Source organism: Notamacropus eugenii, chromosome 3, assembly GCF_028372415.1.
Source record: "Notamacropus eugenii isolate mMacEug1 chromosome 3, mMacEug1.pri_v2, whole genome shotgun sequence".
NCBI classification, from domain to species: domain Eukaryota; kingdom Metazoa; phylum Chordata; class Mammalia; order Diprotodontia; family Macropodidae; genus Notamacropus; species Notamacropus eugenii.
Window position 1 is genome coordinate 278,836,740 of NC_092874.1, and position 15,232 is coordinate 278,851,971.

Here is a 15,232-nt window from a genome sequence, read left to right on the forward strand (position 1 = left end):
AGGGTGTGTGTGTGTGTGTGTGCGTGTATGTGTGTATGCGTATGTACATGTGTGTGCATGTGTGCATGTGTGTATGCGCATGTGTGTGCGTATATGTGTATGTGTGCGTGTGTGCGTGTGTGTGTGAAAGAAACTCACACATGAGAAAGGGGGAAGAGATAAGAACAGATAGTGAGAGCAGGGAGAGACCTGGTCTGCGATGGGGGTGCAGGTCCTCTGGATCTTGGCAGATTCAGGGCAAGGCGCAGAATCTCTGATGCCAGTCCTCCTGCAGTGGGCACAGAAGCTGTTGGTCCAGGTGGCAGCCTCCTCCGGCTGCCTGCTTTTGTTTTTTCTTTGATCCCTCGCACCTAGGACAGTGTTCAGCATTCAGCAGTGGATGTTTTCCCTGTTGAATGCTTGGCAGAGTCATGTGGCCGCGGGGAGCTGGAATTCTTCCCCTTTTGGGGAAGCTGTCTGGGGAATCCTAAGGACGCCTTCTCGGAGTTATGTTTTCAAATGAAGAAAAGCCATAGGATTAGAATAAGAAACAATTATATTGAAATACACTTATAAAATATTTAATCATTTTTTTAAAGGCTTATGGGCTCCAGGTTCTTAATCGCTGGTGGAGGATCAGAAAGGTTGAGTTAATTACTCAAACGATATCAATAGATTTAAAGATGAAAGGTGCCTTCGGAGTTATCCAGTCCCTATTCATTTTGCAGATGGGGATACTGAGGCCCAGAGAGTCACCCAGGTTAGACCGCTTTTGTCCCTCCTCCACATTGGCCAGCTGTGTAGGAGTAGGTCATAGGATTACAGAGTCTGAGCTGGAAGAGACCCCAGTGACTCTCCAATCCACCTCCCTCATTTTACAGATGAAGGAGCTGATTTTCAGAGAGGGGAACTGACTTCTCCAAAGTCACACAAGTAGCACTGGAGACAGGATATGAGCCCATGTCTTCCTTCGTCCAAATCCAGAATGTGAGCCTTTGTTGTGCCCAGGAGAGCATAGGGAGCCAGAACCCACTTGATCACAAAGGAGAGAGTTTAGAACATTCCTTGGAAACATTAATGACATCTGAATGTGCTTTGGTCACATGCAGAGAATTGCTTTGAAGTGGGTAGTGAGCCCTCAGTAACAGATGATCAATCATAGGATCATAGATTGGAGCTGAAGGGACTCCAGAGGTAAATTAGTTGAACCATATCATTCTGTTTTCAAATTTTGAAAAACTCAAATGAGTTTTTCTTGGCAATCATACTGGAATGATCTAAGCTTTTCTTCTCTAGCTCATTTCACAGATGAGGAAACTGAGGCAAACAGGGTTAAGTGACTTGTCCAGGGTCACACAATATCTGAGGCCAGATTTGAACTCAGGTCCTCCTGACTTCAAGGGCAGCACTGCATCCACTGTACTTTATTTTGCATACCCCTCCAGAAATGTGTGTATCCTGTATCCCAGTAGTTTTGAAGTTAGGATATTGTTATAGGTATCCAATGGGCTCTCATTTCAAATATATTTCCTTTTCTATCCCTTTCTCTCCAGCTACTATCACTGACCCACATCTACACTTGAGATGCATGACAAATAAGGCAGCAATAATCTAGAGGTAGCCTCAGCAGAGAGGGAGGCTGGCTGGGTAACTGTTGACCCCAGCATAAAGGCACTAGGTTAAACATTGTGAATTATGTACACCCAGCCTACATTAGCAGTCTAGGTCAGCAAGACCAGAGAATAGGGACACAGGAGAAACAATTTCCAGTAGCCAGAGACCTGTTGGGCCAAATACATTCGATTGCCCTAAATGTCTCAGATTACTTGGTAGACCTCGGAAAACTGCATTGACTACTGCCAGTGATAAGAGACCCTTGGAGAGAAGTAAACTCTGATTTCTTCCCTTTACACAAACCAGGGCAGGCATGAGGAGTTGGAAAATTTCACCTTCTTTCCTGCTATCCCTGTCCTTTGCCAACTGCTTTCTGGGACTTCATCTTTCATGGCATTAAAATATATATGTAGTTTACTAAGCTACTTTTAAACTGAGGTAGCATGATAGAGTGAAAAGTATATTTGCTCCTGGGTTCAAATGCTGCTTTTATTCTGGGTGACCCTGGGCAAACTGCTTAACCATTCTGGGCCTGAGAGCCCTTCTCTATAAAATGAATTTTACCCTTTTATAGCCAATTTTTACAAATAATTTTTTACATTTTAAATTTTTACAAAAAACTCTTTTATAGCTCTGAATCTATGGTTTGTGAGAAGGCAGGAACAAAGAAGGTCAGAGAAAGAAGGTATCTTAGAGGCAACTGATTCTTATTTTATAGGTGAAGAAAGTGGGTCCCACTGAAGTTACATGGGTGGGAGCTGGGGGGTGGGAGAGGATTGGAACAGAGGCTGTTGGAGTCTAGACCTGTCACTCTCCTTGATTCCACCTTACCGCTTCCATCTTAGTCCAGTTACCCCATTCAGTACTTCTGTTCTGTTTCAGATAAAAGGCATGGAAAGAAGTCATTAGGATTACCATAGCTCATTTTGTAAACTCAGGGGGAAGCAATGTTAATTGGCATTTCCACAGAGATTTAATTACAGCTTTCAAAAAGCTCTGGGCCCAGGCAGCTAGATGGAGTACCGCCTTAGAGTCATGAGGCCTGGAGTTCAAATCTGACCTCAGACAGTTCCTAGTTGTATGACCCTGGGCAAGTCACTTAATCCTGATTGCCTCAAAAAAGAAAAAAAAAAGCCAATCAACTCAACAACCTTTGCCTTTGATTTTCATAGTAGCCTCAAGAGGTAGGCACTAGAATCAATATTACCCTTAATTTACATATGAAGAAAGTGAGATTCAGAGAAATTAAATGATTTTGCTTTGGGTAACACGGGGATCTCCTATCTCCCCGGCTAGATGTCTCATTACCTCTATGAATCAGTAGTTACATGGTCAGGCTCATAGGGCATATGTGTCAGTGGGATCTCAGGCAGTGAAGATGTATGTGGTTGAAAGATCATGGTAGGGCCCCAAGGATGGATTCTGAGTAAAGGAGTAGATTGTATAATCTCAAGGAAAGAAAAAAATGATTCCACCAACTTGTGGGCCTTAACCTGCCTTGGAGAGAAGAAGGCAAAGACAGTGAGTCATCCCAGGTGGAGAGGATGTTAGTAGTACTGAGTCATCAGATTCAGATCTTAATCCTAGGACTGTGGTTCCAAGGTGTGGATGGAAAAGCTGGCGGGTGGACATGACCATCGGAATGGTATTCTGGGTTCCCAGGGCAGCCTTATTAAATCCTAGCCCACATGTCTCTGCTCTGTCCCTTCTCGTCCTTCTCAATCTAGCCTGGGCACACTCAGGGCATAGCACTGGTTTAGAACATGGCTAACCATTCCCTGACATTTGTCTAGTCCTTTTAAAAAGTTCACAGAGCCCTTTATGTCATCAGTGGCATAGTGGAGAGGGCTCCAGAGTCAGAAGACATGGATGCAAATGTCAGCTCTTTCATTTACCAGTTTAGTGACTTGATTAGTTATGTCTCTTAACCTGTCAGGTCCTCAGTTTCCCTATCTATAAAATAAGGAGGAGGGGTGTAGATTAGATGGCCTCTCAGATGCTTTTTTAACTCTAGAGCTAGGATCCTATATACCCCTTTACTTCCTTGGGCCTCAGTTTTCCTATCTGTAAAATGAAGGAGTTGTACTAGATGAGTCCCTTAGAGTTCTAAATCTGGGATCCCCAAATCAGCCCAGGGAGGTTGGTGCTATTGACGTCACAGAGCTTATATGTAATGTTATTGATATGAGGAACTCCCAGTAAATAAATTCCTTACACCAATGGACATTGGCAACCCCTCTGCAGTTTACAGTCTTCTAGCAGGGGTTCCTAAACCCTGGGGTCCAGAAATTTGTTTCCAGAAATATTTGGATAACTGTATTATAATATAATTGGTTTCCTTTGTTACCCTGAGTTTTGTTTTATGCATTTAAAAACATAATTTTGAGAAATATGTCCAAGACATAAAAAAAGTTAAAAGCCTCAGTCCTACAGTTACTACCTACCTTATGTCAATATCACAGGTGAGACGGGCCTGGTCATCTCTCACCTTCTCTATCCACTGCCCCATCTTGCCACTCATGCCTTGCACGTAATAGGCATTTCCTAGTTGTTGGTTAAATGGAAGTTTACAGATGAATAGATTAAGAGATGCTGAATGAATTGGTCATGGCGTTATAACAAAGTAGGATTTGAACTCAGGTCCCCTGAAGCTAAAGTCTAGGGCAGGGGTGGGGCCTTTTCCACTCCTTTGTCTTCTTTTGGTGCCCCTGCTGCTGATCACATCTGCTTGTGGATTATTGTGTAAATTTTGGTGAGTTCCTTTAACTGCCTTAGCCTTGGTGTTCTCATCTGTATTCTCTACATTGTGATAATAATAGTTAGCATCTATCTGGCATGCTAAGCAAAGCACTTTGCACATTTTGTCCTATTTTAACCTTGCACCAAAACTAAGAGGTGGGTGCTAGTATTATCTCCAGTTGACAGAGAAAGAAACTGAGGCAGAGGTTAAGTGATTTGCCCAGGGTAAGCTAATCAGTCTCCAAGGCATGATTTGAACTCGGATCTTCCTGATTCCAGGTCCAACTCTTTAGCCACTGTGTCACCCAGCTGCCTCTTCACAAGCCACCAATCAATTCATTCTTTGTTATTTTTATCCCCAGCTACTAACACAGTGCCTTCCACCTAGTGGGTGTTTAATATTCGTTGATTCATGGGCTAGCTCAGTCAATAAGCATGTATTAAGCACCTCTATGTACCAAGTACTGGGATTGGGGAGAGAAGGCATCTAAAAACAAAATGAAACAGTCCCAAATCTCAAGAAATTTACATGGGAGGAGTGGGTGGGCGTGTGGTGTGGAGGAGGGAGCACATGTACACATCCATATCTGTATGTATACATGTATCCATATGTGTATGCACACACTACTTATATGTGTATTTACATGTGTGTATATATGTATGTGGATGTGTGTATATATGTGTGAGTGTATATGTATATGTATATGTATCAGCTGGAGATAAGGGATGTTATTAAATACCTATAAAAAAATGATGACCACAAGAATAACAAGTGACAATAATATGGCTAACATGTATACAGCACCTTAAGGTCTGCCTATGTTAGGTCATTTGGTCCTCACAACAACCTTGGATTAGGTGCTTTTATTATCCTGGATTTCTCAAATGGGGAAACTGAGGCATACAGTGGTTAAAGTGACTTGATCAGGGTCATGTAGCTAGGAAGTGTCTGAAGCTGGTTTTGAACTTAGGTCTTCCAGATTCCCGGTCCAGTACTCTAGCTACTGCTCCCCCAGCTTAAGATTTCCAGTTAAAAACCAAACAAAAAGCCCCCAGTCATCCACTGGTCTTCCTGGGAGAGGTGCTAGCAGTGGGTCCCTGGATCCGAGCTAGAGAATGGGCTGTAGGTGCTGCCTGGCTACCCTTGACTTTTGTCTACTTGCTCTCCCTTCAGGTATGGAGAGTGCAATCACCCTGTGGCAGTTCCTGTTGCAATTGCTGCTAGACCAGAAGCATGAGCACTTAATCTGTTGGACATCCAATGATGGTGAATTCAAGCTTCTCAAGGCAGAAGAGGTGGCCAAGCTGTGGGGGTTGCGTAAGAACAAGACAAACATGAACTACGACAAGCTGAGCCGCGCCCTTCGGTACTACTACGACAAGGTGAGCCCTTGGCTTGGACGCAGACCAGCCAGGGCAGAGGGGGGACATGGCTGCTTTCTCTTGGGGCTGAACAAGGCAAAAATGCTCAGAGATTCCCCTGGAGCAGAAGAAAATCACTGAGTTTGTTCTTCCAGAAGCAGCGGGTCCTAGAGGATGGAGGGGAGTTTAGTCCTACCTCTGACTCACTAGTGGTGTTCCCTGGGGCAAGCCACTTAACCTCTCAGGGCTCCAGGCAGTTCTCTAATGTGTTAATTACCAAAGAGTGGCTGGTTTCCTTGTCTGTATTCACAGAGGTAGTTTCCAATCAAGTCATCAATTATTACGCATTTAGCAAGCTCCTACTATGTGCAGCTGCTCTGTTATAAAGACAAAAATGGAAGAGTCCTTCCCCTCTAGAGGCCTATCTTCTAGAGGAGGAGACAACATGTATATGTATAATTATTGCAAAATCAGCCAGTCAGTAAGTATCCATTAATAGAGGTCTACTTTAGAAAAATAATGATGATGACACATTTATATAGCATGTTAAGGTCTGCAAAGTTCTTTCCAAATATTATCGTGTTTTATCTTCCCTAAAACAACAGGAAGCATATGTTATTATCATCTCCACTTTATGTATGAGTAAGCTGAGGCAGATAGATGTTAAGTGAGTTGCCTGGATTACAGAACTCATAAGTGTCTGAGGTAAAATTTGAACTCAGGTTTTCCAGACTCCAGGCCCAGTGCTCCATGCACAGTGCCACCTAGCAGCGGAGGGTGTGCTTCCAGAAGGGAGAGACCAGCAGTTTAAATGAGATAATGTGCGTAGACTTTTGCAAAGCTGGAAACAACATATAATAAATGTCAGTTCATTATTGTTTGATTGTATCCGTTGTATCTGACTCTTTGTGACCCCATTTGAGGTTTTCTTCGCAAAGATACTGGAATGTTTTAGCCATTTTTTCCCCCAGCTCACTGAATAGATGAGGAAACTGAGGCAAACTGGGTTAAGTGACTTGCCCACAGCTAAGCCGTATCTGAGGCTGGATTCGAACTCAGATCCTTCTGACTGCAGGCCTGGTGCTCTATCCACTGAGCCACCCAGCTGCCTCCAAGTAATTATTACCAGTGTTTATCTCTGATGGAGACTGATCAAATGAGAAGATATTTGTAACGCATTTATCCGAGTGCACAGCACATAGTAGGAGCTATAGAAATACTTATCCCCCTCCCAATTCCATTTTTGAAGTCTTGTGCTCAAAGACTGACATCGGTAGTCATCCTAAGCTTCTCTTTCTGGACTAATTTTGAAAGAGGATTAAAGTAATTGCTTTTAAACTTTAGCTGACCGTTTATATTTTGTAAATTCAGCCAGTCCATCATGTCTTCCAAAGTCAGTTCATGAGGAAGAGATGTGAAAGTCTGGAAAGTCATTCACTCCGTTATCTGGTATCTGCTGAAATTCTCTAGTTTTTTAACAGTGGCCTTGTCTCTTTGTGTCTTGAATATGGCAATCGCTGCTGGGGCGTCTGGTCTGTCCCTCCTCCAGTTTGTCCTCTGTTCAGCCACCACAGTGAGCTTCCCAAAGCACAGATCTGACCATATCTCCCTCCGTTAGATAAATTCCAGTGGTTTCCTGTTATCTTCAGGATCCAGCTGAGGCAACGCATGCTGTTTCTGTTTGGGTTGAGATCATGAGGGTGTCTTCCTGACATGCCTCTGTTTCCCCTGTACTTTCTGGAAGTTTGGGCTTTTCTCTGTTTATGTTCATCAGTGTGAAGGAGGGGACGCTTGGAACGGTACGCGTGATTCTCAGAGTATCTAGCTGTCAAGGATGACAAATACAAAAGGAACGTGCAAAGGCTTTTATGAAACAGTGCAAATGGAATCAGCCTATCCACAGGCATGTTTAAGATGTCTATCTTGTGCCACCACTGGGGCAAAAATGAAACAGTCTGCTGGGAAGAAACTTACGTTGTAACGGGGGTACCATACGTACAAATATAAGAAGAGAAAGAATAAATTGAACGGAATAAATACAAATAAACATAGGGTAGTGAGAGGAGGGGATTCGTGGGTTGGGAATCAGGAAAGGCTCAGTATAAAAGATGATACTTGAGTTGCTTCTTCAATAAAGAGGAGTGAAGAGGGTGAAGGTTCCAAGCTTTCAGGAAAGTCATGCATAGGCTTAGAGATGGAAGATTGAGTGCTATGTATGTAAGGAACAGAGCAAGTACCAATTTCCTCCCTCCCCTCCCTCCCTCGCTCCCTTTTCCCCTCCCTCCTTTCTTCCTTTTTACCAACATTTCTTCCTTCTTTCCCTCCTTCCTTCTTTCCTTCCTCTCTTCCTCCCTCCCTTTCTTCTCTCCTTCCTTCCCTCCCTTCCATTTTGTATCAGTCATTTCCAGATATACCCCTCACCCCTAGCACCAAAGTGGTTAAGAAAAACTTTAACAGTGTATGTACCATTCTGTACCTCCAGTTTTCTTGTGTTTGTCCTTCATTTTCAAAGAGGACCATGACATCAGGGAGATGAGGACATGACTTGCAGTTGACTTTAATTTGAGTGAGGGTGGGCTGTGCAAGCTCACCAGCCTCACTTTCTCCTCCAGGGCCATCTGAGTCCAGAGGCCAGATATTCATCAGGAAGACTAGAGATGCCCCAGGACACAATGGGAGACCCTGGCCCTTTTAGGCTAAGGTCTTTTCAGGTTCTCCCTTTCAGTGAAGTAACAACCATCAGTGAATAGTCCTCTTTAAGAAATGAGTCAAGGTTATGCAACATGACTAAGGTGGAAATGTATTTAATAAGAATGTATGTGTAGAACCTACATAAGATTGCATGCTGTCTCAGGGAGGGACAGGGGAGGGAGAGGGGAAAGAGGAGGAGGTAGGGGGAAAAGTTGAAGATATATGGAAGTGATTGTAGAAAACTGAAAACAAATAAAATAATTAAAAAAAAAAAAGAAATGAGTCAAGGGATGGCCCCTTTCATTAGCAAGAAAAAGAAAAAAAATCAAGCCAGGAGGCGAAGACCCAAACAATTACCATTGACATTCACCGTAAGCCAGGAGGGCCCAAAATCCAGCCATTAAGAGGAGCTTGGGCAGGGACTTATTGTGCTCCAATCTATAATCTTTAGAGTGAAAAGGAAGGAAGGGAGGAAGGAAGGGAGGGAGAGAGGGAGACATGAAAAGAGCTTAACCTCTAGTCTTCCACCTGACTAAGGAAAGGCAGGAAATGTGTTTCCTCACATCGGGGTCTGCAGTCCTTCCTTTTCTGCAATTATTTGTTAAGCACAAGCTATGGCTGAGAGGTTTTGCTGCTTCTGTCCCCACCAAGAGTTAAAGGTGGTGCAAAAGCCCTCTCTTGCTATATTCCCAACAGAAACATCACATTTCCACCAAGCAAAGACTTTGTGAAACAATTTCTTAGTTAATTAATGATGTATGAGGAAGAACAGTTAAGGTAAAGTCATTGCCTGAGCATTTTCCTGGAAAGTAGAAAGCTTCCCTTCCTCACTTAATTGGATAATTCATTTCAAATTAAGTGGACAGTCATGACAGGAGAATGTTAGTATTAATAATACATCCCTTTGATGGAGAGTTTGTATCATGAAGCCTGGCTGGGGTGTAATTATTTAACTCTGAAAAATAAATTTTTAACCAACAACACAATTTATTGTGATAGCGGGAAAGGGATGAAGATGGAGGCACCATCGTGATCAGGGAATACTGCTGTTCCTCACAAAATTCCATGGCAGAGGATGGGACTGGGCCTCATCCAAGGGGCTGAAGTAACTAAGTATTCATTGGCCTTCCCTGGCCTGCCTGATCCACACCCAATGTACGAGGGAATTGCAGCAGCTCCAAGGTTTTGGAGAATAACAGAGGGGACTTTGCCCAGTGACCTAAGCTTTCTGCCGATATTGATTAGCAGCTAACCCTGGAAAATACCCAAGGGCCTGACATGTTGATTATCCCAATCAACCCTGTGAAGGCCATTCAGCCCAGAGAGAAGCAAGAGTCCTCAGAGACTTTCAGGAGATGTTCTTAATCTGGGGTTTTTAAAAAATTGGATTAAAAGAACATAGCTGTTCTACAATATAATTGGCTTCCTTAATAATCCCACGTGTTGTATTTTATGCATTTAAAAACATTATTCTGAGAACGAATACACAGATTTCGCCAAACTGTCAAAGGGTTCAGGACCCATCAGAATTGCTTTAAGCCAGAAGGGTCCTTAGATGACATCAAGCCTAACCTGATCATTTTACAGCAGAGGAAACTGAGGCCAGAGAGGTGAAAGGGTCAGATCTCACCAAAATTTTCCCTTCTCACCAACTTTTCTGCCACTGTCCCTTCATATTCCTGGCTGGATGTTGAAACTCTTTCCCATTCTCACAGTCACAGAAGGGAGCCTGGAACCCCCATCTCACTGTGATCCTTGGGCCTCAGTTGACCTTCCCAACAACCTTGGGTTAGGTTTCTTTGAATTCCTCATACTCATTATTTCCTACTAATAATATTTATTATGTTAATAATAATTAATATATTAATATGTTATTATATTATATACAATTATAAATAATATATTATAATATATTTATAAATAAATAATAGATTAATAATAATTAATAATATATTATGTAGGAATAATAATATTTATTATATTTTGTTTGGCCATTTCCACCCTTAATGAGAATCTAATATGTTTATAATCCTTTGTTACTCCAAAGAAGCGCAGCTATGAATATAAGGGTATATGTTGGACTTTTGTGCTCAGTAGGGGGATCTAAGAGAAATCTAACGTGCCCTATGGTCACTGCTCCTAGGTCATAGCAGAGCCTGGAATTGAATTCAGTTCCTTTGATGATCTCTCTTTCCATTATATATCACTTATTATATGGTTGGTGACACTACTTTGATGAGTAGATGTAATAAATGAATTATTGCATCTCAGCACAATGCTTCCAGGAATGTGGAGGAACGCGGGGCCTTGCCATCAGCCGGATCCTAGCCACAGCTGAACCCTCCAGGGTGTGTGTTGTCTCTCTTATTTAGGATACGAGTTCCTCGAACACTCCATCCATCCATCCTGTGTCTAGAATCCTTTCCAGCTCTGACATTTCACATTGTAGGAGGGAGGCATGTATGCCAGGCACTGTGCGGCTAGGTACTTTACTAATATTATCTCATTTGTTTTAAAGACCCTTTCATCTCTGATGCACTGAATTCTCTGTACCCTTCACATTGGGACCTTCTATGCTCTAAGGTCTTTTTCAGGTTCTAAGATTCTGTATTCTAAGGTTCCTCCCAGATATAATAATTTATATTTCAAAGTTCCCTGGCTGGTAGGCGGCACAGGAGATACAGCTCCTGGCCTGGAGTCAGAAAGACCTGAGTTAAAACCCAAGCTCAGATACTTACTAGCTGTGTGACCCTGGGCAAGTCACTTACCCCTTTTTGTCTCAGTTTCCTTATCTGTAAAGTGAACTGGAGAAGGAAATAGTAAATCACTCCAGTATCTTTGCCAAGAAAACCCCAAATGGGGTCAGGAAGAGTCAGACATGACTGAAAGTAGTTCCAGTCCTTCCCAGCCTTGCCATTCCATGTTCCAAGGTCCCTCTTGGCCCTGATATTCTGTATTCTAAGGTCTTTCTGAGCTCCAGCATCCTATGTTGTAAGATCTCTTTTACCCCTAATAGTCTATGATTTTTATTTTCTGGCATCCCACATCTCCCCAACTAGGCTTGTTGCTTAGAAACCAGAATGGGGCCTGGAGACTTAGCATCAGCCATAAAACCTGTGTTTATGAGGATATCTCCATATTATATACTCAGCTGCCAAAGCCTGAACCAGCTTGCCAAATGAACACTTACATCATACCACTGCCTGGAGCACAACAGATGCATGTTTTGCCAGGATGAATTTTCTTGCTTCTGGGCTTTTATTGGCAGGAAAAATGGAGAGATTCATTTGTTGAAGTTTGCTGTTGGCCATGAAGGCAAACTGACATATCTCTTAACTGTCTCATTTTGTTAACTTCTGTCCCATCCCATTTCAACCCCTCCAGTCTCACTTCATTCCCCCCAATCCCACTCCATTCCTCCAGTTCCATCCCCTCTCCTTCAATCCATCCCATCCTCTCCAATCTCACCCCATCCTCTCCAATGCATCCCATCCGTTCCAAGCCATCCCATCCCTTCCAAGCCATCCTATCCCCTCTAATCTATCCCATCCTCTCCAGTGTTTTCTATCCCCTCCAGTCCCACCACATCCCCTCCAGTCCAACCTCATTCAATCCCATATCTTTTCCTCCTAACATCCCAGTTGCTTATATTCACTCAGACAATGCCTCTTCCCCTACCTTATGCTCAGAATGTGTTTTCTATCCAGAATTTATAACTTGTATGAGCTCTGTCCAGGGTTTAGGAAGACAGTTAACACATAACTGACCCAAATCTGAATCCTTTGTAGAGCATAAAAGTTAATTAAGGAATGGAGAGGCTGGCAGAGATAAAAGATCTTCATGCCTTGTTTACGCTTTGAAAGGGCCATGGAAAAGACCCTTTACATCATGAGTTTCTGACTCAGTTGAAGTAGAAAGTTTAGAGTTCCTTGAGGGCAAAACTGCTTTGTATCCTCAAGTCCTAGCATGTTAAAAAAACAGATCTCTAATGGGAGGAAACTCTCTGGCACTGCATTTTGGTAATTTGTTTGCCATCTTAAGGAATTGCCCAGAGTGCTGAAAAGTTAAGTGACTTGCCCAGAGTAACACAGTCAGTCCGTCTCAGAAGCAGGATCTAACCCAAATCTTCTGTCTCCTAGGAGGTTACTGGATCTACTCCTATGCTACCCATCACATGATAGACACTTAATAATTTTTATCTTTCTATCATCTATCTATATCTTTCTATCATCTCTTTACTTTTGCATTGGGCAGTAGTCTCTGCGGAGGCAGGCAGTGCTGTGTAGACCATGCAGGATCTGAAGTCAGAAGATCTGGATTCTAATCCTGAGCCCTATACCTATTAGTAATGTGGCAGTCAATCCATCATCCTTACTTCTGGTTTCCTCATCTGTACAATGGGGATGATAATATTTGTACTACCTGCCTTCCAGGGTTACTGCAAGGAAACCTTGCAAACCAGGATTTGCTATTTAAAAAATAGGATTCCTTCCAGATAGCATTACTTCCCAGGAGGGAACCTCTCCCTGGTTGGGGGTAGGAAGCAACTCTTCCCAGAAGAGGCCCAGAGGGGTTGATGGGATTTTAGTTTTGTTGGGTTCGTTGGGTTGGTTATGTTCAACTGCTATTTTTTCTTTCATTAAAAAATTTTTGTTATGAGATCAGGAGGAGAGGGATATATTTAGAACTCAGAGAGTTCTACAGGAGATCTAACAGAACCACAAAAACATTGAAAATCAAAGTTACAAAGGCTAATAGGTGTTCTGTATCTGCTGAAGGTTAGAATTCATTTTCTCATCTGTGACATAAGATCTGCACTGGATGATTGGAATGGGCTTTTCTGCCTCTAAATCCTTTGATCCAATGATGGAGTTTATTTTGTTTGTTTGTTTTTTTTTAATTTTCGTTGCCAGTTGGGTTTAATGGAAAGAGCGGTAGATGTGGAATCTTGGCTCTCTGCCATATATTAGTTTTGAGACTTTGCAAGGGAGTATGGAGGGGGTAGACAGGCTAGACTTGGAGCCAAGAAGACCTGGGATAAAATTCCATTTTTGGATAAAACACCGACCCTATCTAGGTCTCAGTTTCCTCACTTGTAAAATGAGAGGATTGGACTGATGGCTCTCCAGCTCCCAATCTGTGATCCATGATCCTTCAGACCATTTTATCCCTCTTCCCAGTCTTGTTCTGTATCACTCCCTTTAGCACTAAGGTCCAGCCAAACTGACCTTCTTGGGATTCTTCATACATGATACATCTCCCATCTCTGTGCTTTTGCCTGGAGTGCACTCCCTCCTTACCTATGCTCTTTAGAGTTCCTGTGTTCCTTTAAAGCTAAGCTTAAGCATCTTCTCCATGAAACTTCTACTGATTCCCACTCTTTACTGATTAATCTTTACTCTTTTGAGTCTTTTTTTTTTTTTTGAGGCAATCTGGGTTGTGACTTGCCCAGTGCCACATAGCGAGGTTGGATTTGAACTCAGGTCCTACTGACTCCAGAGCCAGTGATTTATCCACTGTGCCACCTAGTGGCCCCTAATCTTTCTATTCTTTATGGATCTGCCCCTCTACACTTCCTCCCCCAACTGCTAGGGCTCCCTTCTTCAATATTTTCTTGTATTTATCTTATATATGTTTATATCGGTGCTGTTCATTCATTTTTCAGTCATGTCTGACTCTTTGTGACCCCAATGGAGTTTTTGTGACAGAGATCCTGGAGTGGTTTGCCATTTCCTTCTCCAGCAGATTAAGACAGATGTTAAACGACTTGCCCAGGGTCACACAGCTAGTGAGTGTCCGAGGCTGGATTTGAACTCAGGTCTTCTTTACGTATTTATTTCTACAAATACAGGTCATCTCCTCTAATAGAATGTAAACTCCTAGAGAGTAGGCAGTGTTTCACGATTGTCTTGGCATCCCTAGTGCCTAGCACAGTACAATTGTTTCTAAACAGTGGCACTAGTTTGGGGAAATGTGAGGCACCAGAGAAACCAAAGAATATTAGGGTTGAAAGAGACCTTAGAATACACAATGTGAGGGCTAGCAGGGCCTTAGAACAAAGATCAGAGCCAGGAGAGACTTTGGTATATGGCACATCACAGTAACAAAGGACCTTGGAATGTCAGGGCTAGAAAGATCTTAGAACACAGAATGTCAGAACTGGGCAAGACCTTGGGACATGCAATGTCAGGGACAGAGGGATCTTAGAACATAGAATTTCAGAGCTGGGACATGGGATGTTAGGGCTAGATCTCAGAACACAGAATTTCAGAGCTGGGCAGGACCTTGGACCATGAGATGTCAGGGCTAGGTCTTACAACACAGAATGTCAGAGCTAGCAGGAACCTTAGAATATAGAAGGTGGAGCTGGAAGGAGACTTAGAATATGGAATGTCAGTACTAGAGAGGGGGCCTTGGGGTTAGAATTCCAGAATCCAGAACATAGGATATTAGCACTGAAAGGGATCCTAGAACCCAGATCATCAGAGTTAAGGAGGACCTTAGTGCAAGTGTGGGGGATGGATTCCATGACCTGTCAGGTTCCTTCCAGTGCTACATCTATGATCCTATGATCCTTCTTGCTTTAACTCTGTGGTCATCTATGGTTGTCCTGAGTACCACACCCACCTCCCTTCCGTCTACCCTTTTTTTAAAAGGGGAGAGAAAGTGAAGACCACAGAGGGTCACCTCCCTCAGTTTCCCCACCTGTAAAATGAAGGGGTTGGTCTCAGTGGCCTCCAAAGTCCCTTCCACACCTGAATCTTGGATCCTATCATCCTAATCCTGTTTGTGTAACTTTGAGCAAATAGCTTTCCCTCCCTGGGCCTCAGTTTCTCCATCTGTAAAA

The 15,232-nt window shown here is 42.9% G+C and overlaps 1 protein-coding gene across 4 annotated transcripts in view; it reads left to right on the top strand.

Annotated features, from left to right (window-relative positions):
• ELK3 (ETS transcription factor ELK3) overlaps positions 1–15,232 on the top strand; it is a 97,252-nt gene that overhangs the window by 43,700 nt on the left and 38,320 nt on the right. For all 4 annotated transcript variants that reach the window (XM_072655638.1, XM_072655640.1, XM_072655637.1 and 1 more), the window contains exon 2: positions 5,507–5,715. In XM_072655638.1, coding sequence (XP_072511739.1) covers positions 5,509–5,715 — 207 coding nt within the window. In that variant the 5' untranslated portion in view covers positions 5,507–5,508. The remainder of the gene's footprint in view (positions 1–5,506; positions 5,716–15,232) is intronic.